Source organism: Ornithorhynchus anatinus, chromosome 10 (genome assembly GCF_004115215.2).
Source record: "Ornithorhynchus anatinus isolate Pmale09 chromosome 10, mOrnAna1.pri.v4, whole genome shotgun sequence".
Taxonomy (NCBI): domain Eukaryota; kingdom Metazoa; phylum Chordata; class Mammalia; order Monotremata; family Ornithorhynchidae; genus Ornithorhynchus; species Ornithorhynchus anatinus.
The window spans coordinates 50845337-50872617 of record NC_041737.1 but is presented as its reverse complement, the minus strand read 5'-3'; the positions used below and the strand labels follow the sequence as shown (position 1 = coordinate 50872617).

Below are 27281 nucleotides of genomic sequence, written 5' to 3'. Positions count from 1 at the left end.
CTTAACGAGTACCAAAATAAAGAAGGTGAAAACAGAAGTCCACAGCCACTTCAGGGAACGATCCTAGAGCTAGAGATCAGACAGGCAAAGATCTCTGCCCACAGTAATAGACATAGCTATGAAACTATTACTAGATTTTTAGGGTTTGGGTGGGTGTGGATGTGTGTTTGTGATTCACCCAAGTCACCTCTGCTGCCCCTACCAGCACAGGAAACCGATAGAGACGCTGGTGAGGAGACGCCCTCCAAGGATTCCCTGAAGGGCAGCCTCCCACCTCTTTGTATTAAAACATCAAAATGACAGAAGTAAGAGGCACGGACACTGCCCTTGAGCTTACTGTCTAAAGCGGTGTGGAAGACGTGCAGGCACGAGCTGCCCGACTCAATAGGAACAAACCAAAATGAAAAATCCCTCAATCCCAAGAAAATCCTAACCGACTTGAAAGTGCAGTCATAACTGCAAATCGATTTCAAAGTAACGATGGCAGACAAATGCTTGCACGGGGAACTGAGATTCCAGCGTCTATGATAAGCGATGATGTTTCTAAGATTTTTTTCCCCCAGTGTTCCCACCTAATTGAAAAGCAGGATGGCCTAGTGGAAAGAAGACAGGCCTGGGAGTCAGAGGACCTGGGTTCTAATCTCAACTCTGCTGACTGTTTGCTATGTGACCTTATGCAAGTCGCTTCGCTTCTCCTGTTCTTATTTAGAGAGAACCCCACGTGGGACAGGGACTGCGTCCAACCTAATCGACTTGTATCTACCTCAGCGCTTAGAACAGTGTTTGACACATAGTAAGCGCTTAACAAATACCATAAAAACCATTAAGTTCTTAAATTTCAAGGTGACAGGCTTTACACCCCCCACATCCCCTCTTCAGTCTTTGAAAAATGCTGCAGCCATTCCTGGCACCTGGCAAGACCTCCAGCTGAAATTCCCTTCCCTCTGGCAGAAGGCCTTGCAGGGGTTTTATCTGCTTTCAGATGGCTTTCCTATAGTATTTGTTGAGCACTTAGTATTCCCAGTCCCTCACCGTTCCATAATTCCTCGGGGTCTCCCCCGACGGTCCATCTCTGTTCCACACAGTCCCTCGGTGTACCCCCACAAGTCTATGGTCCACAGACCCTTGGTGTCCCCCCACCCCTTCCATTCCTGGTCCACGATCCCTCCGTGGCCCCCCACCAGTCCATCTATTCCCACAGTCCCCCAGCGTCCCCCTCACTTCACCTGCGTCCCACAGCTCATCGTTCTCCCACAGTCCTTCAGTGCCCACTCAGTCCATCTCACAATCCCTGTGTCCCCCTCAGTTGATCACTGTCCCACAATCCTCAGTGCCCCCCTCAATCCATGTCCCACAATCCCTCAGTGTATCACTGTTCCACAGTCCCTCAGTCCCTCCCTTGTGAACCCTCTTCCATCCCTGTGATCCCCCAGTCTGTGTCCCACAGTCCATCCCCTGTTCCAGGCCCAGTGCCTCCTCAGTCCATCCCTGTTCCACAATCTGTCCCCCCTGACCCACCAGTCCATCTATGTCCCTCAGTCCATCCCCTGATCCAGTCCCTCAGTGACCCCCTCAATCCATCCTTATTCCAGTATCTCTCCATATCCTCCTCAGTCCATCTCTCTTCCCTGGTCCCTTAATGCTGGGGCAAATTCAAGCTAATTGGGTTAGACAGTCCATGCCCCACATGGGGCTCACAGTCTTAATCCCCCTTTTAAACAGAAGGTAATTGAGGCCCAGAGAAGCTAAGGGGTTGCCCAAGGCCACCCAGCCAACAAGCATCGGAGCCAGGATTAGAACCCAGGTCCTTCTTCCAGACCCTCGCTCTATCCCTTAGAGCAAGTTGAAAGTTCGCATCCGGTTCAGGCTCCAGACAACAGTCTCTCAGCCAGAGAAGGAAACCACTGAAGGGGCCTCTCTTCCCCAACTACCTGACTCCAAGATGGAGTTGTTCCCCTGGGACCGCTGAACCTATTGGGATGGAAGGGCCAGACAAGCGGTGCCAGGAACCTTTCTGCAATGACTATGACTGCCGGGATTGTCTCACGGCTCCCAGGTGCTGCTGCCTTTCCTCTATTGTCTGAGTCGCTCAGCTATCATCGTATTAAAGAAGGTGTCATAATATTATTGTCATTTCCTCCCACCACAAAGATGGAGAGAACAGTAATTAGGCACTACCAGAAAGTACTCTAAGCCAGGTGATGCTGTCAGAACTACTGAAAAGCAGTTCTCTCACCTGCATTTAGGGCATTCGTGGTGGCTTTATTAGACTCTCCTAGATGCTTAGGATCTGTGCACAGTTAGAGCTCATTCTACAATTCATTCATAGCAGGCAATGACAGGGAGAGATCCTATCGTCGGGGCCCCACTGGATTAGAATTCAGTAGCTGTCCAAGTAGGTAGCAATAGCTTTTATTAAGCACTTCCCGTGCTGGGAGAAAATATACTGGTAGGAATTAAACGGTTTCTGACCCTCACGAGGCTCACCATCTAAAGAGTTAAGCTCTGAGAAAGCAGTAGAGCAAAGACACGAGCGTGTTCAGTTCTCTCAATCGGTGGTATTTAATGAGAAGGAGCATGGTGTAGGGGATAGACCATGGGCTTGGGGGGGGGGGGGGGGGGTAGAATCCCACCTCTGCTGGGTGATCCTGAAAAATTCACTTCATTGTGCCTCAGTTACCTCATCTATAAAACTAGGATTCAGACTGAGCCCCACATGGGACAGGGACTGATGCTTAGAACAGTGCTTTATAAATATTATGGAGCACTTACTGTGTGCGCACAGAGCACCATACTGAGTTCTAGGGAGAGTACATCACTCTAGCTTAAGATTTTTGTAGGAGGGATTGCTGACTTTGTGCCAGTGCCTAGACCAAGGGGCAAGTTTGTTTGTTGCTCTTATGACAGGGTCAGAAGAGAGGCAAGGGGAGCTGTTAAATGGAAACAGAGGTAATGCCCCCTCGTGGCTCATTCATTTTTGAACTTTTGGATCCACTTCTATACAAGAGAGTTGAAGGGAAGTGACGCTCTGCCGCGGCAAGCTGGTTTTACTACTTCACTCTCTCCTTTAACCCAATATCTGCTAACTCTTAAAGACAGGTGGATGAACGGGATTTTTTTTTAATTTTTGTTAAGTGCTTAAAGTGTTAAGTGTGTGGCGGGTACTAGCTTAAGCAACGATAAGCAGGGTGGACATAGTCCATATTTCACATGGGGCTCCATCTTCATTTTTACATGACAGGGACAGAGCATTTAAGGGACTTACCCAAGGTCATAAGAGACTGTCCAATTCAGGATTAGGACTCAGGTCTTTGCATCTCAGGGCAGCTATTTCTTATTTCTTCTCCCCACAAAAACCCTACCCTTTCAGAGGATGGGTCACACCCTTTTATAGATGATCAAGAGTAAAAATCTACTTTGGACGAACATGAGTGCCCATACATGACTTGTTTGCATCTCCAACCAGTTATCTGAGCACAGTGTGCTGCACTCACCTGTTAGGTCACTACATCACATACTTGGGCACCCAATAAGATATTACTGCTGTTGCATTCACAACATGAGGGAGGGGAGAGGCAATAAGGAGGGTAAAGAGCCTGGGCTGAAAGGAGTCAGGGATGAGTCCATTAGGAGAACCAGATTAAACACTCCCAACATTCCCAGGACAAATGGGACTTCTATCCTAGGATGCTGAGGTAGAAGAGGGCAGCGAGGGTTAGTGGAAAGGGCATGGGTGTCAGAGGATGGGGGTTTTAATTCTCGCTCCACCCCTTGGCAGCTGTGTGACTTTGGGCAAGTCACAACTTCAGTACCTCAGTTATCTGTAAAATGGGGATTAAGACAGCGAGCCCCACCTGGGACAGCCTGATAGCCCTGTAATTCCCCAAGCACTTAGAGCAGTGCTTGGGACATAGGAAGTGCTTAAAATGTCCTTATTACTAAGGAGATGGCACAGGTGAGTTTTTCCACACATCTTCTCCCCCCCCCCCCCCCAACTATGATTCTGCTATCGTGTCATGAAACCCTAGAAGAGGAGGAATTTAATGGCCAGTGAAACCTAGCCAGAAAGTGACTATTGGAAGTAGCACCCACATTGCTGATCTGAGGAAATGATAGCTTTTAGTTAAAGCGATTCTCTGCTCCCTTCTCTACCACTTACATCACAGAATGGGGTGGGCCTCTCTGCTTTCTGAGTCTATGAGTGGAAGGCAGAAAGATCTGAACCCAATGTTAGGTAATCAGAAAGCTCATTTTAATGAACATGTTATCCCTTTCTACACACTGTCTGAAATACATTTGCTCAAGCCAGAGTTGCTCATCATGCAAAATAAAATCCCTGAACTTCATTTGGCTTTTCCCATTTAAAAAAGAGTGGCAGAGCCTGTCAAGTGCCAAGACAGATTTCCCTATGGTTTTATTTAAGTGTCTCAGGCAGGAGCTGGGACACAGTGGCCCAATTCCCTTGAGATTGTTATTAAAGTTTAGGCTCCACTGTTTAACCCCCTTGGGCAGGAGGAATGGGGGAAAAGAGCATCAAAGTTTCCACACCTGATGGCCTTATTCTGCAGTGGCTAGTAGGCAGGGAATGATGGCCGGTATCTATGCCTCAGCAAGGAAGTGGTGAAGCCAGGCCTTGAGCTGGAGTAGAGTCATGACACCTTTTCAGAGCTAGACAATCTGCCTCCTCTGTATTCCTTCTTATTGGGCCTTCCTGTTACCTCTATTTGTAAGTGTTGCCAGCCTTCCTTCAACTGTAAACTCCCCTTGGGAAGGGAGAGTGATCCGTTTGTTATATTCTCTCCCCTTTAATTTAGTAATCTGTCCTAGTGTGGTATCTGACTTACTATTGATTCCTGAAGCCCAGAGGGGTAGGGTTACCTAATAATAAAGCACTTTAACAACACCTATGTGTCAGGAACTATTCTAGCCTAAGGAGAGGTTAGGTGCCACTACTGCCCATCTCTAACATCTTCTGAATTCTGATCTTTGTCTTCCACCTTCACAAGCCCTCAGACCTTGACTAGATGCAGTGAAGCATCAAGGCATTGAGGGAACAGTCCACTCTGAAGTGGAGAGACACACCTTAGAGAATACTGAGGCTGGGGTGACTGGTCAGCTTGGGTACATCTTTATTTGATCAAGCCAGCAGAGATCGTCTGTACCTCTTGAGCCCCAGAAGAATCCCCACAGAGATAAGGGTCAGAAGTATTATAGCACCCACTCCAAGGCCCAGGAGCAACAAGGATATTGACACCTCTTCCGCACCTAAGGGAGAGCAGAGAGTAGGACTGAGGTTCTGGATTCAGGAGAGGCTTTTGAGTATCAATATTTAGTGCACATACCTCGAGACGGTGGGGTCAGCTCCAGTTGGTCTGCAAAGGGGCTGGGGCTAGAAGCCATCTCTCCAATGAACAGTGGCCCAAGTGTGATAACAGCCTCTGTTTTGTTCCCAGACATCACATCTGTTTAGCAATAAAGGGAGACTCACTGAGCATGGCCAAGCTAAAGGTGATGGCTTGATAACTATGTCCACCTTCTGCCCTGGACTGTTTGCTTGCTATGGGCAGGGAATATCTTAATTGTATTGTACTTTCCCATTAGTATAGTGCTCAATAAGTGACTGCTTCTCCACCATCTCATCTCAGAGTGGTATACAGAATGCAACACTTACTGTGTGATGGGTTGGATCTCTTCAGTCTTGCAGACCCACATTTGCCAGTTTCACAACAGCTGCAGATCTCATTAGCACCTTCCACAGGAGTCCAGCTAAGATGGGGGCGGTGGGAGGAAAACAAGGAAAAAACAGGAAAGTAGGGGGAAGATGAGGTTTACATCATAAGGAGTGTTGATTGACCATTACCTCAAGAAGGCAATGGAAACTCAGAGCTTAACTCATGCCATCTTCAAAAGCATTTTTCTTTCTAAGGGCATTTTACTTCCTTGAAATATTAGGGAACAGTGGAGAAGTATTTCTCCCACTACTTGAAATAGTTCAGCTGCCCATCATACTAGATTATAAACTTAGAGGACAATGATGGTTTTGTACTTAATCCAGTGCTTAATAGACACCCAGTAAGTGGCATTAGGGCATTTAAGCCTTCTCAATAGTTACCTTAGCCTAATTACTTGTTACCTGGCCATAGTAGTACTTACCCATTTATTCTGCCCACTTTGTTAAAGGAACAGGCTTTGTTGGAGATATCTGGTACATGGTCAACATCGGTTATCTTTAGGTGGCATGTAATATAGATCTAGAAGATGGACCAAGAAGGGACTCAGGATAGAGGTAGGTTGAATAATTCTGGGGAAGGGGGAGGGAGAGAACTGCTCACCAAGTTCGTGACATCGCCTGTGAATTTGAAGGCATCAACTGTGAACTGAAGAGCTTCTTGCTTGAGTCTTGGAGAAATGAAGGTAGATGTGCTCTCTTCTGACCGACCATCTACTAGGCATCTAGAGAATTAATAATGGTGTTTAAGTGCTCTCTAGACTGATGTATGTAGGGAATCACATCTACCCATTCTAGAAGAGCAGTGCTGCCTAGTAGAAAGGGCATGAGAGTGGGAGTCAGAGGACCTGGCTTTTAATTCCAGTTTTGCCATCTTGGATGAACCACTTCTGTGCCTCACTTTCTTCATTAAGTGGGGAAAAAGTACTTGTTCCTTTCTACTAAGACTGCATCCCATATGGGACAGGGTCCACATGCAATCTGATTTTCTTCTATCTACCCTGGTGCTTGGCACACAGCTTTGAAGATACACAGTTATAACCTCCCAAGCACTTTAATACAATGCCCAAGTCAGCACTAGGTAGATTAGAGATACAGGTGAGGGGCAATCCCTCTATCAAGTGGGATTCAGTTTAAGTACGGGGGAAAAAAAAAAGCAGTTGAGTGACTTGCCCAAGGCTACTTAACACAAGCGACACAGCTGGACTTAGTACCCAGTTCCCTGGAGTAGCTCTATGGCCTAGTAGATTAAGTCTGAGCCAGGGAGTCAGAAGGACCTGGATTCGAATCCCAGTTTTTACTCACCTGTGTGACTTCAGGCAAGTCATTTCACTAAGCCTGGAACCTCCTCTGTGAAGTGGGGATTAATACTGTGAGCCATGAATTATGTCCAAACTCAGTAGCATTATCTACCCCAGTGCCTGGCACCTAGTAAGCACTTCAATTAGTGGCACATATTTAGTGCTTAACTACCATTAAACAAGATCCCCCTCACTCCCAGGCCTGTGGACTTCAGCACTGAGCATTCTGAAGTAGTCTAATAGAGTTTTGCTACAGGAATTCTGCATGACTTACCCTTTGAAATCAATAATGGCATATTGAGGTCTGGAGTCCTTGTCAGGTGTCTGTGTGGCTACACACTTCTCAATAAAAAGCCTCAGAGGTATGTGGCTTCCAGCATTGACATCTGCTTGAATGTGGAGGACATCACCCAGATGGAAGTTTGAAGAAGTCCTCTCAGCACTCCAGTCTTCTGCAGTGTTGAGAGGATGAAGTGAGATCAGCAGCAGAGAAGGGGAAGAGAAAGAAGCAGCAACCAGAAGGCCAGATTCACCTACCAGTCATCAGGCGCAAGGAGAATCCCAGCTTTCCCTCAGCACTCAGTGTGGAGCGATAAGGAAGCCATGTTGGCTTGACGGCTTGGCTGCTCACATTACTTCTCCTGAAAGAAGTGACAAGGGAGAAAGTCAGTGGTATTTATCGATCACTATGTTCAGGGTGCTGTACAATATGGAGTTAGTAGACCTATTCCCTGCCCCCAGTGACCTTGTAGTCTAGATCCTAGGGAGTTGGGAATCAAGGGAGGGGGGTTGGGAAGGAGAAAGGGGCTTACCTTGGGTAAGAGCACTCAATGAGGATAACAGCTGGAGTAGCCCGGAGGATCACAGGGTTACTAGCAGGGGATGGATTGTAGTAGAGATTAATGCTATAGGTCATGTGATCATTGGTCATCTGAAAGAGATAAGAGACTTTCAGCTACAGTGACATCAAACCTGACTGTTTCCATCTGAAAGAATCTTCACCAGCAATGCTGCTCAACCATGGAAGCAGCTTGGCTTAGTGGAAAGAATGTGGGCCTGGGTTCTAATCCCCCCTCTGCCAAATGCTGGCTGTGTGACCATGGGAAAGTCACTTCACTTCTCTGTGCGTTAGGTTTCCTGTTCTCCCTACTATTTAGCCTGAACCCCATGCAGGACAGGGACTCTACCCCAGCACAGAACAGTGTTTAAGAAGTAAGCACCTAATACCTAAAATCACAAGAGAAGCAGCATGGCTCAGTGGAAAGAACCCAGGCTTAAGAGTGAGGTCATGGGTTCTAATCCCAGCTCTGCGACTCTGGGCAAGTCACTTCACTTCTCTGTGCCTTAATTACAGCCAATGTAAAATGGGGATTAAAACTGTGAGCCCCACATGGGACAATCTGATGACCTTGTGTCCCCCAGTGCTTACAACATAGTAAGTGCTTAAATACCACCATTATTAAGAGTGTTTGCTGTGTGCAGAGCACTGTACTAAGCACTTGGGTGAATACAAGAGTTAGACAAGTTTTCTTTGCTCCCCAGTATTAGCAAGTTAGAGATGGGGAGGAGCCAAGGGACTTGTGAGCAGATAAGGTCATCCATCACTTCTCTTACCTCATAACATGCATTGCTCCCTTTCACCTGTCTCACAAAAGTTCAAATCACAAAGAGGAAGCTACAGGTTAGTCCAGATTAGAGACAGGGAAAGAGTTATTATTAACAGCCCTTCTAGGTTACATCTTCAGGTGAGAAGCAACATGGTCTAGGGCATAGAATCCAGGCCTAGTAGTCAGAAGGTCCTGGATTCTAACCCCAGGTCTGCCATTTGTCTATTTTGTGGCATGGAACAACTCACCTCAGGTCTCCATGTCTCAATGATGAGGGTTAAGACCAGAAGCCCTTATGCAAGATAAAAACTGTTTCCACCCTTATTAACTTATAACTATTACAGCATTTAGCACGATGATTATATGGCCAGCAAAGGCCATTAAACAAACAAAAGCCACCCAGTATCACAACTCCAAGGAAAGCCCCCAGAGTCATTCCCAAAGTAACTTAGTCATCACTATTACAAAAATCTGATGAATTACAGTGATAACTAAACAAGACTATAATCCATCACCTCCCCCTTACCTGAAGCTTACTGCCACACTCATGGAGCCCAACTTCAAAGACCACAGTGCCCCGGGGTGCCTGGAGAGAAGTGTGCCGGCAATCCCCCGACCCAAGACTCAACTCTGAAGGCTCAATCAGCTTCCCCGTCCTAAAGAGGTCCCTCTGGACACTGATGGTCATCTGCTTTTCTTGGCACTGCACCTCAACAGAATAAAGTTGAGAGGGAGGTGTTCCCCCAGGGACCTCCAGGAAGGACCGGACAAGAGACAATCTATTTGCTTGTTTCCAGGAGCTGGGGCCTGGGGGTGAGAGAGACAGGGCAGCATTAGCCTTCTTAGGGAGGCCCCCTAGGGTAGCAATAACCCAACCAGTGATGCCCACCAACAACCACCTCCCAAGAGCACTCTGACCCATCCTTCCTCTTTCACAACCACCCTCATCCATGCCTCTCCACAATGGCTCCCTTTATACCTCCTAAATAACTCCACCTGGCCCAGACTCCACAGCAAAGGGGTCATCAAAGAAGATCTGCCCCACCTGTGACTCGGCCAGATGAGGCTGGAGCTCTAAGGATGAACTCTAAAGATGCCAAAGGAACCAAGTTTTGGGGCTTTCTAAAAAATATTTGCACTGATTCTGTGAGGCTTATGAATCCCAGGTGGGCTTTTAGGCTGTACTTGGGTTCAGAGTGTACTTAAGGAACAGCTCTAGGTTGGTGGATAATTTTGATTGTGTGGTGTTTTAAATCCTAGGTGTAAGGGTTGAATTGGAATTATTCTTTTCCTCATAAACTTAACCAGCAGCTCCTCTGTCTCGCCAGTGGAGGGGAAGCCGTGGGGAAGAGGCACGTAGAAAACTTGTATACACTTAATAAGGGAATTGGGAGAATGAGTTTCTAATTATAACCAGAAACTGGGAGTCTTCTTCCGAGTGCTGACTGGATGATGAGAACGAGCTCAGTGGAGCCGGGAGGGTTGATATTAGTGGTTTCCACTCAGGGAAACACTCAAGGGAATTTGGAAGCAATTATTCGAAGCTGACATAACAGTGGAAGTCAAAGTGTCCTAGAGTTTGTGGTTTGGTGGTTATAATTCCACATTGACACCTAATAAGTGCTGAGCAAATACCATCATCATTATCTCTTTCCAACTTTATCCACTCTCATCTTTTTTTTAAAAAAGGTATTTGTAAAGTGCTTACTCTGTTTCAGGCACTGTTCCGAGTGCTGGGGTAGATATAAGTTTGTGAAGTAGGACACAGTCCCTGTCCCACATGGGCTCACAGTCTAAATTGGAGAGAGGAGGATTTGATTCCCTTTTACAGATAGGGTAACTGAAGCCCAGAGAAGTGAAGTGACCTAGCCAAGGTCACACAGCAGATGAGAGGCGGAGCCAGGAACAGAAACCAGATCCTTCCGACTCCTAGGTCCCTGCTCTATCCACTAGGCCAAGCTGTTTCTCTTCCTAGGCTCCCCTTCTAACTGTACTTTGCTCTCATCTCTCTTGCCGCCCACCCCTTGCGTCCACCATTTCTCCCGCCTGGAACTTCCTCCCTCTTCAAACATCCCAGACCACGGCTATTTATCCTCCAAGCCCTCCTCAAATCCCATCGTCTCCTCTGAGGGGATTAGATATGGCCTCTTACCTTTGGGTGGCTTAGGATCGCGACATATAAATGGTGGGGGAAGGGAACTGATGACAGGCCCGAGGGGAGTGATGAAACACAACTTGGACAACCCGAAGACATTGGCAGACACACACAAATAAAAACAAAGATCGGCAGGGCTTAGAGAAGCAGAATTTCAGGCTCCTCCTGGCTCAGAGTCCGGTCACCACCACGGCCCCAGTGACCTCAACAGGAGCAGTCACCACAGACTCGAGCACTCCTAAGAAAGAAAATGTCCAAAGTTTTAACAAGGAAAGAGAGATGATATGAATCTTTATTAAGCACTGCCTATGTTCCAAGCACTGTATTAAGCCCTGAGGTAGATACAAGAAAATAGGATCAGACACGGTTCCTGTCCCGCATGGGGTTTGCAGTCTAAGACGGAGGGAATCCCTGTTTTACAGATGAGGAAACTGAGGCCCAGAGTGGTTAAATAATAATAATAATAATGTTGGTATTTGTTAAGCGCTTACTATGTGCAGAGCACTGTTCTAAGCGCTGGGGTAGACACAGGGGAATCAGGTTGTCCCACATGAGGCTCACGGTCTTCATCCCCATTTTACAGATGAGGTAAGTGAGGCCCAGAGAAGTTAAGTGACTTGCCCACAGTCACACAGCTGACAAGTGGCATAATGATAATAATTGCAGAAGGCATTGAATCCCCGTTTTACAGATCAGGAAACTGAGCCACAGAAAGGTTAAGTGACTTGCCTAAGATCACAAGAGAGAGCCTAGGTGGGCAGACCCAGGATTAGAACCGATTTTTAATTTCTTCTAGCCCAGGTCATCCCCTCTACTGGTGTGCCCTGACACCACTGCCTCACTAACATATCATCTGAAGTCGTCCCTGAGGACTGCGTCTTTAAGCTCATCGTACGCTCCCAGGGCTCTTCATACGCTCCCAGGGCTCTTCACGCCGGAAGACCTCAATAAATACCGTTGTTGATGACGATGTGATGTCTCAGAGCAGGGCGAGTCTCTTTACTGCTGCTATTTTCGGTGAACGTCTCCAATTATTTTGCGATCACAATCGTTAGCAGACTTCTATTATCTGAGGAACGTAGACAGTGATGCTTTTCATATTAATTAGATAAGAACCCTCTGAGGTACATTCTGATGCCTTTTCGGGTAGGCTGACATTTTCAACAGTTACGGAGTGTTGCACCACTGACTTTTAAAGCATTCTCTTTCAACTTTTCCACTTTCATAGATCGTATAATTTTGTTTCAAGTCCTTTTAAAGAGGTGAAAATTGGGAAAGATGTTTCTGTCCTTTCATGGCTAGGGGATTTGACACAGGCCTGGAGCTGCTAGGACTTCTCTAGGGGAAGAGGAGTGAGAACTTAATTTTAGGAGACCAAAAGCTCTTATTGGGCCTCAAGGCTTGGCTCTCTTTCCTTCACAAGAGTTTGCTCTTGCCAAGGATAGCCGGACCCGCCAGATCGTTATTATGGTATATAATAATTATAAGATCTGTTGTATTTGTTAAACGCTTACTATGTGTCAGGTACTGTACTAAGCACTGGGGTAGATACAAGCTAATCAGAGTGCACAAAGCCCTTGTCTCTCATGGGGTTTACAGTAATAATCCTCATTTTACAGATTAGGTAACTGAGGCCCAGAGAAGTGAAGTGGTTTGCCCAAAGTCACACAGCAGCCAAGTGGCAGAGCCAGGATTAGAACCCAGGTCTTTTTGTTTACCAGGTCTACGCTCTATCCACTCTATGATGTGCTTATATGTGTTAAGTCCTGCTGCTGATCCAGTAGAAAGAGCATGGCTGAAGAAAATAGAAGCTCGGCCTCTAACATGAGGTCTAGGCTACTGGTGGTGAAAATTTCTTCAATCAATCAATCGCATTTATTGGGCACTTACACCTCGCATCTACCCTGGCACTTAATACAGTGCGTGGAACATAGTAAGCGCTTAAAAGATAGAACAATTATTACTTTTGCTTAACTCCCAGGCCCGAGATCTTTCCCCTGGGCCAAGATTTTCAACTTTAGTTTGACCCCTCTTTCCACGGCAGCAGAGCTAAGGAACTTAGTGGTGTTTACACTGCACACGGGCCGTCTTAACTTAGGATTGATCTTGGCAGAGAAGACATCCCCAGAATTACATAACACTCTCTCCCAGGAAAAATGAATTTAGGCTTTGCAAAGGTCCCCGTAGCAGCAGAAATGCTGCCAAAGTACTATTCCTCTTGCTTACCAAACGTGTGTTACTGTCATCCTTGTTTGTTCTCAAAATGTTCCCGAGTTTCTGGAGAAACAAAATGCAGGGAAGCCTAGAGTTCTAAGTAGATATATATTTTTTATTATGGCATTTATTAATCGCTTACTATGTGCCAAGCCATATGCCAGGCCTTGCGGTAGGTACAAGCTAATCAGGTTGGACACAGCCCAGGTCCCACACGGGGTTCACAGTTAGAGGGAAACTGCCCCTTAATTAGCCTCCATCCACTGTCGACCCTGTCTCAAGTGAGGCTTACGGTCTCATTTCTCATTTTACAGATGAGGTAACTGAGGCACATAGAAGGCAAGTGACGCCCCCACGGTCACACGGCAGACAAGCGGCGGATTAGAACCCAGGTCCTCTGATTCCCAGGCCCATGCTCTATCCACTAGGCCGCCCACATCCACCAGACTTGAGCTCTCCCCATATTCAATGCCCTTCTGCAAATCTACCTCCTCCAACCCCTGCCTGTTTATTAGCCAGCAGCCCTAGCCCTACAATCTCCACGCTCAAGTCTAACACATATGTACTTCATGTACGCTCATCCCCAGGACTTTTGAGAAGGTGCATATCCAACTGGAATACAATTTTAGTATTAACTGGGTCATTCTGTTAAGCCCTTACTATGAAACCAAGCGCTGAATCAAGCACCAGGTTAGATAGAAGATAATCCGGCGGGACACGGTCCCTCTCCAACACGGGCTTCACAGTCTGAGTAGGAGAGAGAACAGGTATTGAATCCCCATTTTACAGTGGAGGAAGCTGAGGTTCAGAAAAGTGAAATGACTCGCCCGGGGTCACATAGCAGGCAAGTGGAAAGCAGCATGGACTTTTGGAAAGAGCACAGGCCTGGGAGTCAGAGGACATTGGTTCTAATCCTGGCTCTGCCACCTGTCTGCTCTGAGCCCTTGAGCAACTCAGTTAACTCCTCTGTGCCTCAGTTACCTCATCTGTAAAATAGGACTTAACTCTTCCTCCCTCCAACTTAGACTGACCCCTGTGTTGAACAGGGACTGTGCCTGACCTGATTATCTTGTTTCTACCCCAGCACCTAGTACAGTACCTTGCACATAGTAAGCCCTTAAACAAGTACCATTTTTAAAAAAATGGCGGAGCAGGATTAGAACCCAGTCCAGTGACAGTCAGGCCCAGGTTCTTCACTTCTTCCGATCAGGAGGATTTCCTCCTCCCCCTCACAGTGAGAGGTCCTGCTTCCCGCACCCTACGGGGATCCGGAAAAAGCCAGGTCCCTAGGGAATCTTTCCAAAGGACATTTAGACCGTAAGCCCACTGTGGGTAAGGAACCAAGCGCTACCAACTCTGGGGTATTGTCCTCTCCCAAACATTCATTCAGGTGTTCTGCACATAGTCAGCGCTCAGTAAATACCATTGTTCGATTGATTGAAGGAGAGATGAGCTGGGGAGTCCATTAGAAGGCAGCAATAGCTGAACAGTTGGGTAATCAATCAAACAGCGGCATTTATTGAACATGCACTGTGTGCACAGCATTGTGCTAAGCACTTGGGAGAGTACAATGCAATAGAGGTGATAGACCGGATCCCTGCCAGCGTGGCTCAGTGGAAAGAGCCTGGTCTTCGGAGTCAGAGGTCATGGGTTCTAATCCCGGCTCCGCCCCTTGTCAGTTGTGTGACTGTGGGCAAGTCACTTCACTTCTCTGGGCCTCAGTTCCCTCATCTGTAAAATGGAGATTTACTGTGAGCCTCACGTGGGACAACCTGATTACCCTGTATCTCCCCCAGCGCTTAGAACAGTGCTCTGCAAATAGTAAGCGCTTAACAAATGCCAACATTATTACTATTATCACATGAAAACTCCTTTCGAAAGTGGTAATTGCTGTCACTCTAAATACTGAAATGGAAGTTGAGCTGCATATAAAAAAACGGGGTCCTTGATCAATGCTACTCTATTCCAAACCCCAGGGCAGATACAACTAATCAGATTGGATGTATGCCCTCTCCCACTTGAGCCTCACAGCCTAGGAGGGAGACCAGATATTGAATCCCCCATTTTGCAGATGAGGAAACTGAGGCACAGGGAAGTGAGGTGGCTTGCCCCAGGTCACGCAGCAAGCAAATCCTGTGCTCTTTCCACAAGGCCACGCTGCTTCTCTGCATTTCTCTTTTCCTTAAACTAATGCTGTGAGAAAGCAGTTTCTTTCACCGGAGCTGAGAATGCCGGTTAGAGATGCGGTCTTTCAGAAAGTGTGAGCCGTGCATGTCTGAGGGTCTAATGCTTATGGTCGAAAACTTGGTTTTTCTCTCTGATACATCCCTGAGCAAATTTCGATTCTGTGTTCGTGAGTGTGGGGAGGAGGAAAGAACTGGGATGGAGTGAGGGGGCTAGTACTGGGGAGGTGGGGGAGAAAGACCCTCAGGAGAAAAAGAGAGTAAATTACAGTTAATCTCCAGGCCAAAGTAGTGCCTTGTCAGATGCCGCTGACAAGAGCTTGATACCAGCTCATCAATGCTAACTCCCCTTTGTCGTGTGGAAAACACAATTAAGGGGAAAAGAGAATTGCTGTCGGGGAAAAAAACCTGAAACCAAAGGAGATTAAAAAAAAAAAAGATTCAAAGCAAGGCTTTTGCTTTTTTACTGGGTTGGGAGCACGAAACCAGCCCATGCATTGGGTATATGCAAGAAGCCATTAATTTAGAAGCGCTGATGTTTGTTCTCTGGAAAAAAGGTACACATGCGTGACTGAGTGGTTTCAGCTGCCTCCAATTGTTTTCCTTTTCTATTTCTAACTTGGGCAGGCTCCCTGCTTCCGTGATTTCATTGCTAGGGAAAATAAAAATGAAATGTCGACTTGGGACTGATTAAAACACAAATAGGATGCACAGGAAAGGGAGTGAGCGAGAGTATGGGGAGGGAGGGAGGGAGGGAGGGAGAGAGAGAATTTGTTAGGTTATTCTAAACACAATAGAATTTCTTTGCTAAATACCTAACAAAATGGGCTGCAGTTCACAGTCTGCAGTTACCAATTTTAACATGCATTTCACACATGCAGGCAACCAATACAGTAAGCAAAACCTGGTTAACTCCCCACATTCAAAAATGTGTTTAATACTGTACTCTCCCAAGCCCTTAATAAAGTGCTCTGTCCCACATGGAGCTTACAGTGTAAGTAGGCGGGAGAACAGGAGAATGGAGACACAGAGAAGTTAAGCGATTTGCCCAAGATCACACAGCAGATAGGCGGTGGAGTCGGGATTAGAACCCAGGTCTTCTCACAGTGAAGGGGCAGTTCTGTGGGCAATATATCGATACGCATTGCTAAAGGCTGAGGTTCAGGAGGACGAAACACATCTGTGCTGCTTACCAACGGCACAGCGCATATATATACGTGTGAGAATATATATTTGCATTCACTTTTCAGAGCAAGAGTAGGAGCCCTACGAGGTCAGATAATGCCTCTTCCTCAAATGAATGACCAACTGCAGAAAGCGCAATTAGGGAGCCGAAGGATGGTGGGAGATAGAGCCTCCCACCCCAGGGACTTTTCGTCCACTACATAACCCAAATGCGAAAGGCCGCTGAAAGCCGGGCGGAGGTCCATTTGGACCGGCGCTCTTCTTGTTCCCGGACCCGGAATGAAGCCCAGAGGAGAGAGGGGGCTCTCAGCTTCCTGGGGGCTGCCGCGTATGTGTGAGGAGCGGGGAGGACTGGGGAAGGTGGGAGCGGTCACGTCAACCCCAACCCGGTTTCATCTCTGGCTGCACCTGCTGGAGAGAATAAGCGGAAGGATGGAACTCCCTATCTAAACAATGCTAATAATTGGGGTATTTGTTCAAGAGCTTACTCTGGGCTGAGCAGGGTGGTAGAGACAGTAAATCAGTTCCAAGTCCTCATCCCCCGTGAGGTTCCCGGTCCATCGCAGAGCCTCGGTCTCTCCTTCCAGCGTACTCTCAGTGCCTCCAGACGCAGGGAATGCTAGACATTCACTGTGCCTCTCTCTCTCTCTCCCCCAGATAGCCGTACTACCGCTCTGGCTACCCACTGTCCCCAGCATCGCGGCCCTCTGGGCCCTCGGTGGCCTCTCCTGCCGGACCACCACACTCCCTCCCCGGGATCCCACCCCGGCTCACCTCGGCACCACCGAAGAACCTCCAACCCGACCGGTGTCCGTCACCCCGGCCAGACGGAGAGAAGCGGCCACAGCCTGGCGCTGCGGTACCGAGAAGCACCATGGCCTAACGGAAAGAGCACGGGCCTGGGAGTCAGAGGTCCTGGGATCTAATCCAGGCTCTACCAGTTGTCAATTCATTCATTCAATCGCATTTATTGAGCGCTTACCGTGTGCAGAGCACCGTACTAAGCGCTTGGAATGTACAATTCGGCGACAGATAGAGACAATCCCTGCCCGACAACGGGCTCAGAGTCGGCTTTCTGCTTGCCGTGTGAACTTGAGCGAGTCACTTAACTTCTCTGTGCTTCAGTTTCCTCGACTGTAAATTGGAGATTCAATACCTGTTCTCCCTACTACTTAGACTGTGAGCCCCATACGGATGGGGCCAACATAATTGGAGTGGTTCCAAGATGTGCCGTTTGAATTCGTCCCTGAAATATTTAGAGAAGCGGTGTTGTCTGAGTGATTACCTACCCCAGCGCTTAGAACAGTGACACATAGTAAGCGCTTAACAAATACCATGAAAAAGAACCGACAACACAAAGCCACAGGAAGAGTGGGCGGCTGTTGCTCCTGGAGAAGTCACCTCTGCCGCAGTTGTGACTATGTGCTCTGAGTTGTGAGGAGCTGCTGAGATTCTGCTCCCCTTATCACAGGGCCCTATGGACCTTTGTTTTTGTCCTCATCCTGTGAAAGTGATTTGTTTCATCTCTCCTTATGTGTCAGTTTCTTCTCCCTCTTCTGATTTTCCGATTGTGAGCCCCTCAAGGCTATATATTCTTTCCTGGCAGTTTATACCAAGCTCTGTACACACAAAGAGTTTAACAAATTCTATTACCACTACTTCTAAGGGGGGGAGGAAGAATGGGGATTCCATGCCCATTTTAGAGATGAAGAAACTGAGGTACAGAGAAGCATCTTGCCCTAAGTTGAAGAGCAGCCACGTAACCAAGCTGGCAATAAAACCCAGGTCTCCTGCCTCCCAGTCCTGCTCTCTTTCCCCTAGGCCCTGCTATTTCTAAAGCTCCCAGAATCTTTAGCATTGCCATACACGTGAGGCAGATGATCAGAACCTTGAAGAAATCAGGGACAGTGGGAAAACCGGCACAACAAATTAGGCAATGAGCCAGATGGAAAGATCAAGTGGTCGGAAAAAAAATGGAAAATAAATACATTACTTTAGCTCTATTATTCATCTAACATTGAGCGCGCAATTCAGGGTTAGTTTGGTAAAAATAGGGTCTCTGAACTTGCCTGCCTTCACGGAGCTTGCAGTCTAAACGAGGAGACATTTGTAAAGTGTACTGGTCTTTTATTGAGAGGAGAAATGAGAGGCTGGAAAGATAGAGATGTGAAAGGACAATTCATTCATTCACTCATTCATTCAGTGATATTTATTGAGCACTTACTGTGGGCAAAGCATTGTACTAAACGCTCGAGAGAGTACAATATAACAATAAACAGACACATTCCCCGCCCACGACCAGCTTACGGTCTAGAGGGGGAGACAGACGTGAGTATAAATGAATATCACAGATAGGTACATAAGCGCTGCGGGGCTGAGGGAGGGGTGAATAAAGGGTACAAATCCAAATGCAAAGGTGATACAGAAGGGAGTGGGAGAAGAAGAAAAGAGGGCTTAGTTAGGACTCTTGGAGAAGATGTGATTTTAATAAGACTTTAAAGGGAGGAAGAGTGATTGTCGGATGTGAACGGGGAGGGCGTTCCGGACCAGAGGCGGGATGTGGGTGAGGTGCTGGTGGGGAGGAAGGCAAGATTATGGTACAGTGAGAACATTGGCATTAGGGGAGCAAGGGGTGGGGGCTGGGTTAGAGAAGAAAGTGAAAGCGGGAAGATAGCAGGGGGCCAGCTGATCGAATGCTCTAAAGCCAATGGCGGGGAAATATCTGAAGGTCAAAAAAGCCTCTGGAAACCCTGAAAATCGGGAGACCACTCCAACCCCCAGATCAGCAGGGAGCCCTGCCTTCAAGAACGAGCCACTCTTTTCCAGCACCAGCTCTGTAAAGATCGGGAGGCGAAGGAGAAAACGCTGGCCGGAGCTCATTGCAAGCAACAGACGTGACAACCCAACAAGGGACGGCCTTTGTGTGTGCACAATTTGATCACAACCGTGGGTTCCACATTGCTCTTCTCATCCACCCACCCTACTCTTAGGTGAATCTCACTGGCCGCGGCCTCTCGTCCGAGCATGAAAGACAACTATAAATGAGTAGGATTCCCGGTGAGATTTGCCCTAGTTCATTTTCCATGGGTCTTGCATAGAGTGATTTTCCACCTGGCAGAAGCAGCCAAACGTTTCGCAGCTGTGTCTCTCTCACCCCCCAACCAGCCCGCTGTGAGCTACCTCTGACTACTTAGATTCCACCTTCTCTTATTTATATCAATATTATTAAATGACAGTCGCTAACAGACACAAGCATATTCCAAATACGGAGTCCCATTAACATGACAAATGCCACCCTGTTAGGATTAGCGAGTTTCTAATAAATAACACGGCGACCGCGAAGAGAAAATCTACGGTCGGAAAAATTACCAGAATAAAGAGTTTATTAGAGGTATAAAAGAAGATAGAAATCCGTTCTTACCCCAGTCTTTCAGCGTTCTTCGGTCGAGGGGAGAAAATAACAACTTCACCTTCAAACGTGCCTTGAAGCTGTTTCATCTTGGGATGGGGTGGTTCGAAGATGTGCCGTTCGAATTCGTCCCCGAAATGTTCAGATAAGCAGTGCTGTCTGAGGGATAGAGCTCAGGCTGGGAGTCAGAAGGTCTTGGGTTCTAATCCCTGATCTTGTCTGTCGTGTGACTTTGGGCGAATCACTCATGTTAAATATGTGACTTGAGGAGGCTCCATGCTCAAACGCCAGGTCGGGTCCGCCGAGCCCTCGGGTTTCACAGGGTTGAGCGAGGCCAACGCTGCCCGATGTGGTGACCGATCCAGGCCGTGTCCAATCAGGGCCGGCACTTCCAGATCCAGTTCTTCCTTCCGGCTCATCCCATTGCCCCGTCTGTACGGTGGGGAACGGGACAGGGAGAAGAAATGACGGCATATTGACATTTCCCCTCCATTTTAGGTTGCACTTCTGGTTTGGCGGAAGGAGTGCCGGCCTAGCGGAAAGAGCACAGAACCGGGAGACCTGGGTTCTAATTCCGGCTCCGTTCCTTTTTTCATGTATTTGTTGAGTGATTACTAGGTGTCGGGCACTGTACTAAGCTCCGGAGTAGATACAAGATAATCAGGTTTGACTCAGTCTATGTCCCACGAGGGGCTCGCAGTCTTAATCCCCAATTTACAGAGGAGGTAACTGAGGCACAGAGACGTTAAGTGACTTTTCCAAAAGTGGTGGAGCAGAGTTTAGGACTCAGGACTTCTGACTCCCAGGTTTGTACTCTTTCCACTGGGCCTCGCAGCTTCCCAGCACTTGTCTGCTGTGTGACCTTGGGCAAGGGATTTAACTTTTCTGTGCCTTGGTTTGCTTATCTGTAAAATGGGGTTTAAATACCCGCTCTCCCGCCCACTAAGATCATTAATCCCATGTGGATCTGGGATTATATCTGATCTGTTTATCTTGTAACTACCACAGTGCTTGACGCATAGTAAGTGTTTAATAAATACCACAATTATGAATATTGTTTCTGTCTCCCACAATCAATCAATGCTATTTAATGAGAACTGTGTGCAGAGCACTGTATTAAGCATACAACAGAGAAGTACGACACAACAGAGATGGAGGACAAGATCTCTCCCCACAAGGACCTTACCGGGAGGAGCTTACAGTCTACAGGGCCAAAACTAAAAGAAAAGTTAAACGAAGTATCTTCCTTGACCGCTGACTTCGGTGGGCAGTCTTCTGTGCCTTGGGGCAGCACGGGGACCACAGTCTGTTCATTCAATTCATTGAGCGCTTACCGGGTGTAGAGAACCGTACTAAGTGCTTGGGAGAGTCCGACATAACAATAAGCAGACACGTTCCCTGCCCACAGCGAGCTTACAGTCTAGAGGGCGGCCGGCTCTGCCGAGAGGGAGTAAATCCAGCTCAACTTTAGCCTTCGGATGGGCCGGACCTCAGCGTTTCTGGACTCGGACAGGGCGGGGAAAGAACCAGGTTGGATTATGACTCCCTCTCTCACAGAGACGGGCTCTAGGCCAGATGACTGAAAGAAAATGGGAGTTTCCCCAAACCCCAGTGAGCCTCGGGAGAGGGAATGAGAGAGGTATTGAAGCGCTTAGTACGGTGCCTGGCACATAGTAAGCGCTTAACAAATATCATAATTAATGAACTATGAGACGGTGAGCCCCATCTGGGACAGGGACTGTGTCCGACCTAATTAACTTATACCTACCCCAGCGCTTAGAACAAGGCTTGACACACAGTAAGCCCTTAACCGATACCATAAAAACAAAAGGGCAGCACGGCGTAGCCGAGAGAGCTCGGGCCTGGGAGTCAGAAGGTCATGGGTTCCAATCCCGGCTCCGCCACTTACCTGCTGTGTGACCTTGGGCGATTCACTTCACTTCTCTGGGCCTCAGTTCCCTCGTCTGTAAAATGGGGATGGAGACTGTGAGCCCCAACTGGGACAGGGACTGTGTCCAACCCAATTGGCTTGTATCTACCACAGGGCTTAGTGTAGTGCCTGGCACATAGTAAGCTCTTAAATACCATTAATAATAATAATAATAATAAAACAAAAAAAGACAGATTTGGGTTTGAGGGTTCACCTAGGGTGGGCATTTCAAGGAAAAGAGAAGTAGTTCTTCCCCAAGGAAATTTTTGCTTCAAAGTCCTCTTTCACCTCCAGGAGAGAGGGAGGGCAAAATACCCACAGCGTATTATCTGTTGAAAGCCAAGCAGCCTGGTCTATCGCTATTGTTTTTGTCCGTCCGTCTCCCCCGATTAGACCGTAAGCCCGTCAACGGGCAGGGATTGTCTCTATCTGTTGCCGAATTGTACATTCATTCATTCAATAGTATTTATTGAGCGCTTACAATATGCAGAGCACTATACTAAGCATTCGGAATGTACAAATCGGCAACAGATACAGGCCCTGCCCACTGCCGGGCTCACAGTCTAATCGGGGGAGACAGAACGACAAAAACAATAGCAATAAATAGAATCGACAAATAGAATCAAGGGGAAGCAGCGTGGCTCAGTGGAAAGAGCCTGGGCTTCGGAGTCAGAGGTCATGAGTTCGACTCCCGGCTCTGCCACTGGTCAGCTGTGTGACCGTGGGCGAGTCACTTCACTTCTCTGGGCCTCAGTGACCTCATCTGGAAAATGAGGATTAACTGGGAGCCTCACGTGGGACGACCTGATGACCCCGGATCTCCCCCAGCGCTTAGAACAGCGCTCTGCACATAGGAAGCGCTTAACAGATCCCAACATTATTAAGAGAGAGGGGGAGAGGAGGCTGCCTGTCATGCGGTTCTCGCTTCTCTTCGCTTCGAGGCTCAGCTTTGCGCTCCGCAGGGCGCCACCTCGTGGCCGCCCGCCGCCTAGACTAGGGCCTTGGAGACGGATCATCGATGATATTTAATAATTTTGGTATTTGTTAAGCGCTTACTCTGCGCAGAGCGCTGTTCTAAGCGCTGGGGGAGATACAGGGTCATCAGGTGGTCCCACGTGAGGCTCACAGTCTTCACCCCATTTGACAGATGAGGGCACTGAGGCACCGAGAGGTGAAGTGCCTTGCCCAAAGTCCCACAGCCGGCAAGCGGCAGAGCCGGGATTATTCGTTCATTCTATAGTGTTTATTGAGCGCTTACTATGTGCAGAGCACCGTACTAAGCGCTTGGGATGGACAAATCGGTAACAGATAGAGACGGTCCCCGCCCTCGGACGGGCTCACGGTCTAATTGGGGGAGACGGACGGACGAGAACGATAGCAATAAATAGAATCAAGGGATTAGAACCCATGACCTCTGACTCCCAGGCCCAGGCTCTTTGCACTGAGCCACGCTGCTTCTCTAAAAAATCTAAATGTCCATTTTACGGATGAGGTAACTGAGGCACAGAGAAGTTAAGTGACTTGCCCACAGTCACACAGCTGACAAGTGGCAGAGGGGGCATTTACTGAACCAGTCAGTCAGTCGTACTTATTGAGCGCTTACTGGGTGCAGAGCACTGTACTAAGCTCTTGGGAGAGTACAATAAAACAATACAACAGATGCCTTCCCTGCCCACAATGAGTTGACAGTCTCGAGAGGGACATTGATAGAAAACAAGTCATTTACAGCGATGTGCCCAAGGGCCTTGGGGCTGGGAGAGGGGATGAATTCGAGAAGCAGCGTGGCTCGGTGGAAAGAGCCCGGGCTTGGGAGTCGGAGGTCATGGGTTCGAATCCCAGCTCTGCCATTTGTCAGCTGGGTGACCGTGGGCAAGTCACTTCACTTCTCTGGGCCTCATCTGTCAAATGGAGATGAAGACCGTGAGCCTCACGTGGGACAGCCTGATCACCCTGTATCTCCCCCAGCGCTTAGAACAGCGCTCGGCACATAGTAAGCGCTTAACAAATACCAACACTGTTATTCTTATTAAGGGAGCGAGACAGGGCGACGCAGAAGGGAGTGGGAGAAGAAGAAAGGAGGGTGTAGTCAGGGACGGCTTCTTGGAGGAGATGGGCCTTCAGGAAGGGTTTGAAGAGGGGGAGAGTCACTGTCAGATAAGAAGAGGGAGGGCGTTCCGAGTGCGAGGTAGGAGGTGAGAGAGAGGTCGGCGGCAAGACAGACGAAATGGAGGTACGGTGAGATGGTTGGCTTTAGAGGAGTGAAGTGTGCAGGCTGCGCTGTAGTGGGAGAGTAATAATAATAATAATAATCTTGGTATTTATTAAGCACTTACTATGTGCAGAGCACCGTTTTAAGCGCTGGGGTAGATCCAGGGTCATCGGGTCGTCCCACGTGAGGCTCACAGTTAATCCCCATTTGACAGATGAGGTAACTGAGGCACAGAGAAGTGAGGTGACTTGCCCACGATCACCCAGCTGACAAGCGGCAGAGCCGGGATTCAAACCCATGACCTCTGACTCCCAAGCCCGGGTTCTCTCCACTGAGCCACGCTGTAGCGAGGTGAGGTAGGAGGGAGCGACGTGATTGAGTGCTTTCAAGCTGCTCATAATCACAACTGTGCTATCTGTTAAGCGCTGCGGCACTGTACTAAGCGCTGGGATGGATATAAGCAAATCGGGTTGGACACGGTCCCCGTCCCACGTGGGGCTCGTGTGGTGAGAAGCTTCCGTGTGATGCGGAGGTGAGATGATTGGGAGCTTACGGTGTGCGGAGCGCAATACAACAGATTAGGGAGACACGATCCCCGGTCCCGAGGGCCTTACGTCCAGGAGGGAGCCGGGACCCTTCCAATAAGATGTTTGAAGCAGCTGTCGTCTGGGTCTAAGCTGTTAGCTTGTGGTCAGGGAAAGTGTCCACCAACCTGTCGTACTGGACTTTCCCGAGCGTTTAGTACAGTGTTCGGCTCACGGTACCCGCCCACTAAAGACCAACGAGTGACTGGTTCCGGTTCAGCCGCCCCGGTGAACGGAAGCAGCCTGGCTTAGCGGATAGAGCACGAGCCTAGGAGTCAAAAGGCCCTAGGTTCTAATCCCGGCTCTGCCACCTGTCCGCTGTGTGACCTTGGACAAGTCACTTCACTTCTCTGCGCCTCAGTTCCCTCGGCTGTAAAATGAGGATTCAACCTCTGAGCCCCATGTGGGATAGGGACCGTTTCCAACCGGATTAACTCGTATCTACCCCAGCTTGTAGAACAGTGCTTGAAACATAGTCTTAACAAATACCATCATCATCGTTATTATATATATCGCCTTACAAGCATGAGAAGCTTGTCATGGGTTCGAATCCCGGCTCTGCCACTTGTCAGCGGTGTGACTGTGGGCAAGTCACTTCACTTCTCGGTGCCTCAGTTCCCTCATCTGTCAAATGGGGATGAGGACTGCGAGCCCCACGTGGGACGACCTGATTAGCCTATATCTACCCCAGCGCTTAGAACAGTGCTCTGCACGTAGTAAGCGCTTAACAAATACCAACGTTATTATTATTAGAAGCCATGGGTCCTGATGGTAAGATCGTGGGCCTGGGAGTCAGGAGACCTGGGTTCTAACCCTGACTCCACCACTTGCCCGCTCTGTGGCCTTGGGGAAGTCTCTGAACTTCTCTGGGCTTCATTTTCTTCATCTGTAAAATAATAACGAGGGTATCTGTTAAGCGCTTACTATGTGCCGAGCACTGTTCTAAGCGCTGGGGTAGACACTAGGTAATCAGGTTGTCCCACATGGGGCTCGCAGTCTCGATCCCCTTTTTCCAGATGAGGTTTCTGAGGCCCGGAGAAGTGAAGTGACTTGCCCAAGTTCACACAGCGGACAAGTGGCGGAGGCGGGATTAGAACCCACGACCTCTGACTCCCAAGCCCGGGCTCTTGCCACTAAGCCACGCTGCTTCGATACCTGTTAGACCCTTAGACTGTGAGTCCCATGTGGGATGGAGACTGGGTTCGGTTTGGGGGGTTTCGATCAGAACAGAGGAAAGAATTAGCAGAAAGACCCCTCAGCCCTGGTTTCCCAGAGCCTGGGGGCTCAGACATCTGGAATTTTGTCTAGCCCCAAACTGGGGTAGGCTGGAGGGCAGAAAGGAGAATGCTTCAAAGCCTCTAAAATGATTAAAAAATAATTGAAGTTGGAAACACAAATTCAAATTTATGCTAATACATAAATAATGACAAAATCGTACCACAGATAGATTCACTTACTGGAATGCATCACAGCCTCTTCCACAAAATGGTTTAACAAATAGCATAAAAATATGAGCAGTAAAGTGAAGAATGCCAAGAATGCACAGAAAATAGTAATAACGGCAATATCGTTTAATCCGTGCAAATGCTGGTTGGTTTAGCGTGTCATGCAAACACACAGAGAAAAGATAAAATAACAAAGAACGTTGAGCACACTGCCGGCTGCATGTGAAGCTGGCTTGGCCAGAGCCCTGATGGTTATTGGATTTGCTAATTCGGTGGATTTGCTCCCTTTGTTCCTCTGCACCCAACCCCAGCCCCACAGCACTTATCAGTACATATCAGTAATGTATTTATTTGTATCGATGTCTGTCTCTCCACCTCTAGACTGTAAGCTCATTGCGGGCAGGAAATGTGTCTGTTTATCGTCGTACTGTACTCTCCCAAGCACGTAGTACAGTGCTCTGCACACAGTAAGTGCTCAGTAAATGCGATTAAATGAACGAATTGGGATTTATTTGGCAAGACAGACAATCAGAAGGCCGAGTAGGGATTCTCTCCGTGGACTAAACTCACAGTTCTCGTTTCTGGTACTTTGGGTGCCCCCATCTGGGGAAAATACTGGATTAAACATCTAAGGAGCTCCCTCTATCCCCAGCCCGCCCCACTTTTACTGGCAATAACTCAGAAATCACCCCCTAAATGCCCTAAGAAAGGGGCAGGGAAGGCGAGGATCCCACCCTGCTGGAAAGATGATTCATCAGATTCGGCATATCGGAAACCCATGATAATAATAATAATTACAGTAGTTGTTACGCGCTGGATGAACGCATGAAGTGCTTACTGTTTTCAGAGCACTGTACTAAGCGCTCGGGAAAGTACAGTACAACAATAAAGAGTAGTAATTCCTGCCCACAACGAGTTCACAGTCTGGGGGGGCGGGGAGACAGGCATCAGTACAAATAGACAGACATCGACGCCAATAAATAAGATTACAGATATATACATAAGTGCTGTGGGGCTGTGAGATGGGGGGAAAAGCAAAGGGAGCAGGTTAGAGTGATGCAGAAGGATACTAAGCAGCTTATTCATCACCCCCCAGCCCCATGGCACTGGTGTACCTAGCTGTAATATATTTATTTATTTATGCATTTACTTAGATTGTCTGCCATCCCCTGTAGACTGCAAGCTCTCTGTGGGCAGGGGATGTGTCCGTTTATTGTCACAATGTACTCTCCCAAATGCTTAGTACAGTGCCTTGCACACATTAAGCACTCAATAAATACGATCGAATGAATGAATGAATGAAGCGCCGGGGTAGATACCAGAAAATCGTG

General features: G+C 48.1%; 1 protein-coding gene across 1 annotated transcript; it reads right to left on the bottom strand.

Moving 5' to 3' along the window:
* Window positions 1-5105: 5105 nt before the first annotated feature.
* On the bottom strand, window positions 5106-9614 carry LOC100082091 (zona pellucida sperm-binding protein 3-like). The gene is made up of 9 exons (XM_007671234.3): window positions 9163-9614; window positions 7842-7960; window positions 7567-7670; window positions 7304-7481; window positions 6333-6453; window positions 6154-6251; window positions 5672-5766; window positions 5343-5462; window positions 5106-5265 (listed from the first exon to the last, which is right to left on the bottom strand). The coding sequence occupies exons 1-9, from the start codon at window positions 9586-9588 to the stop codon at window positions 5138-5140; spliced, it is 1389 nt and encodes a 462-aa protein (XP_007669424.2). The 5' UTR covers window positions 9589-9614; the 3' UTR covers window positions 5106-5137.
* Window positions 9615-27281: the final 17667 nt, after the last annotated feature.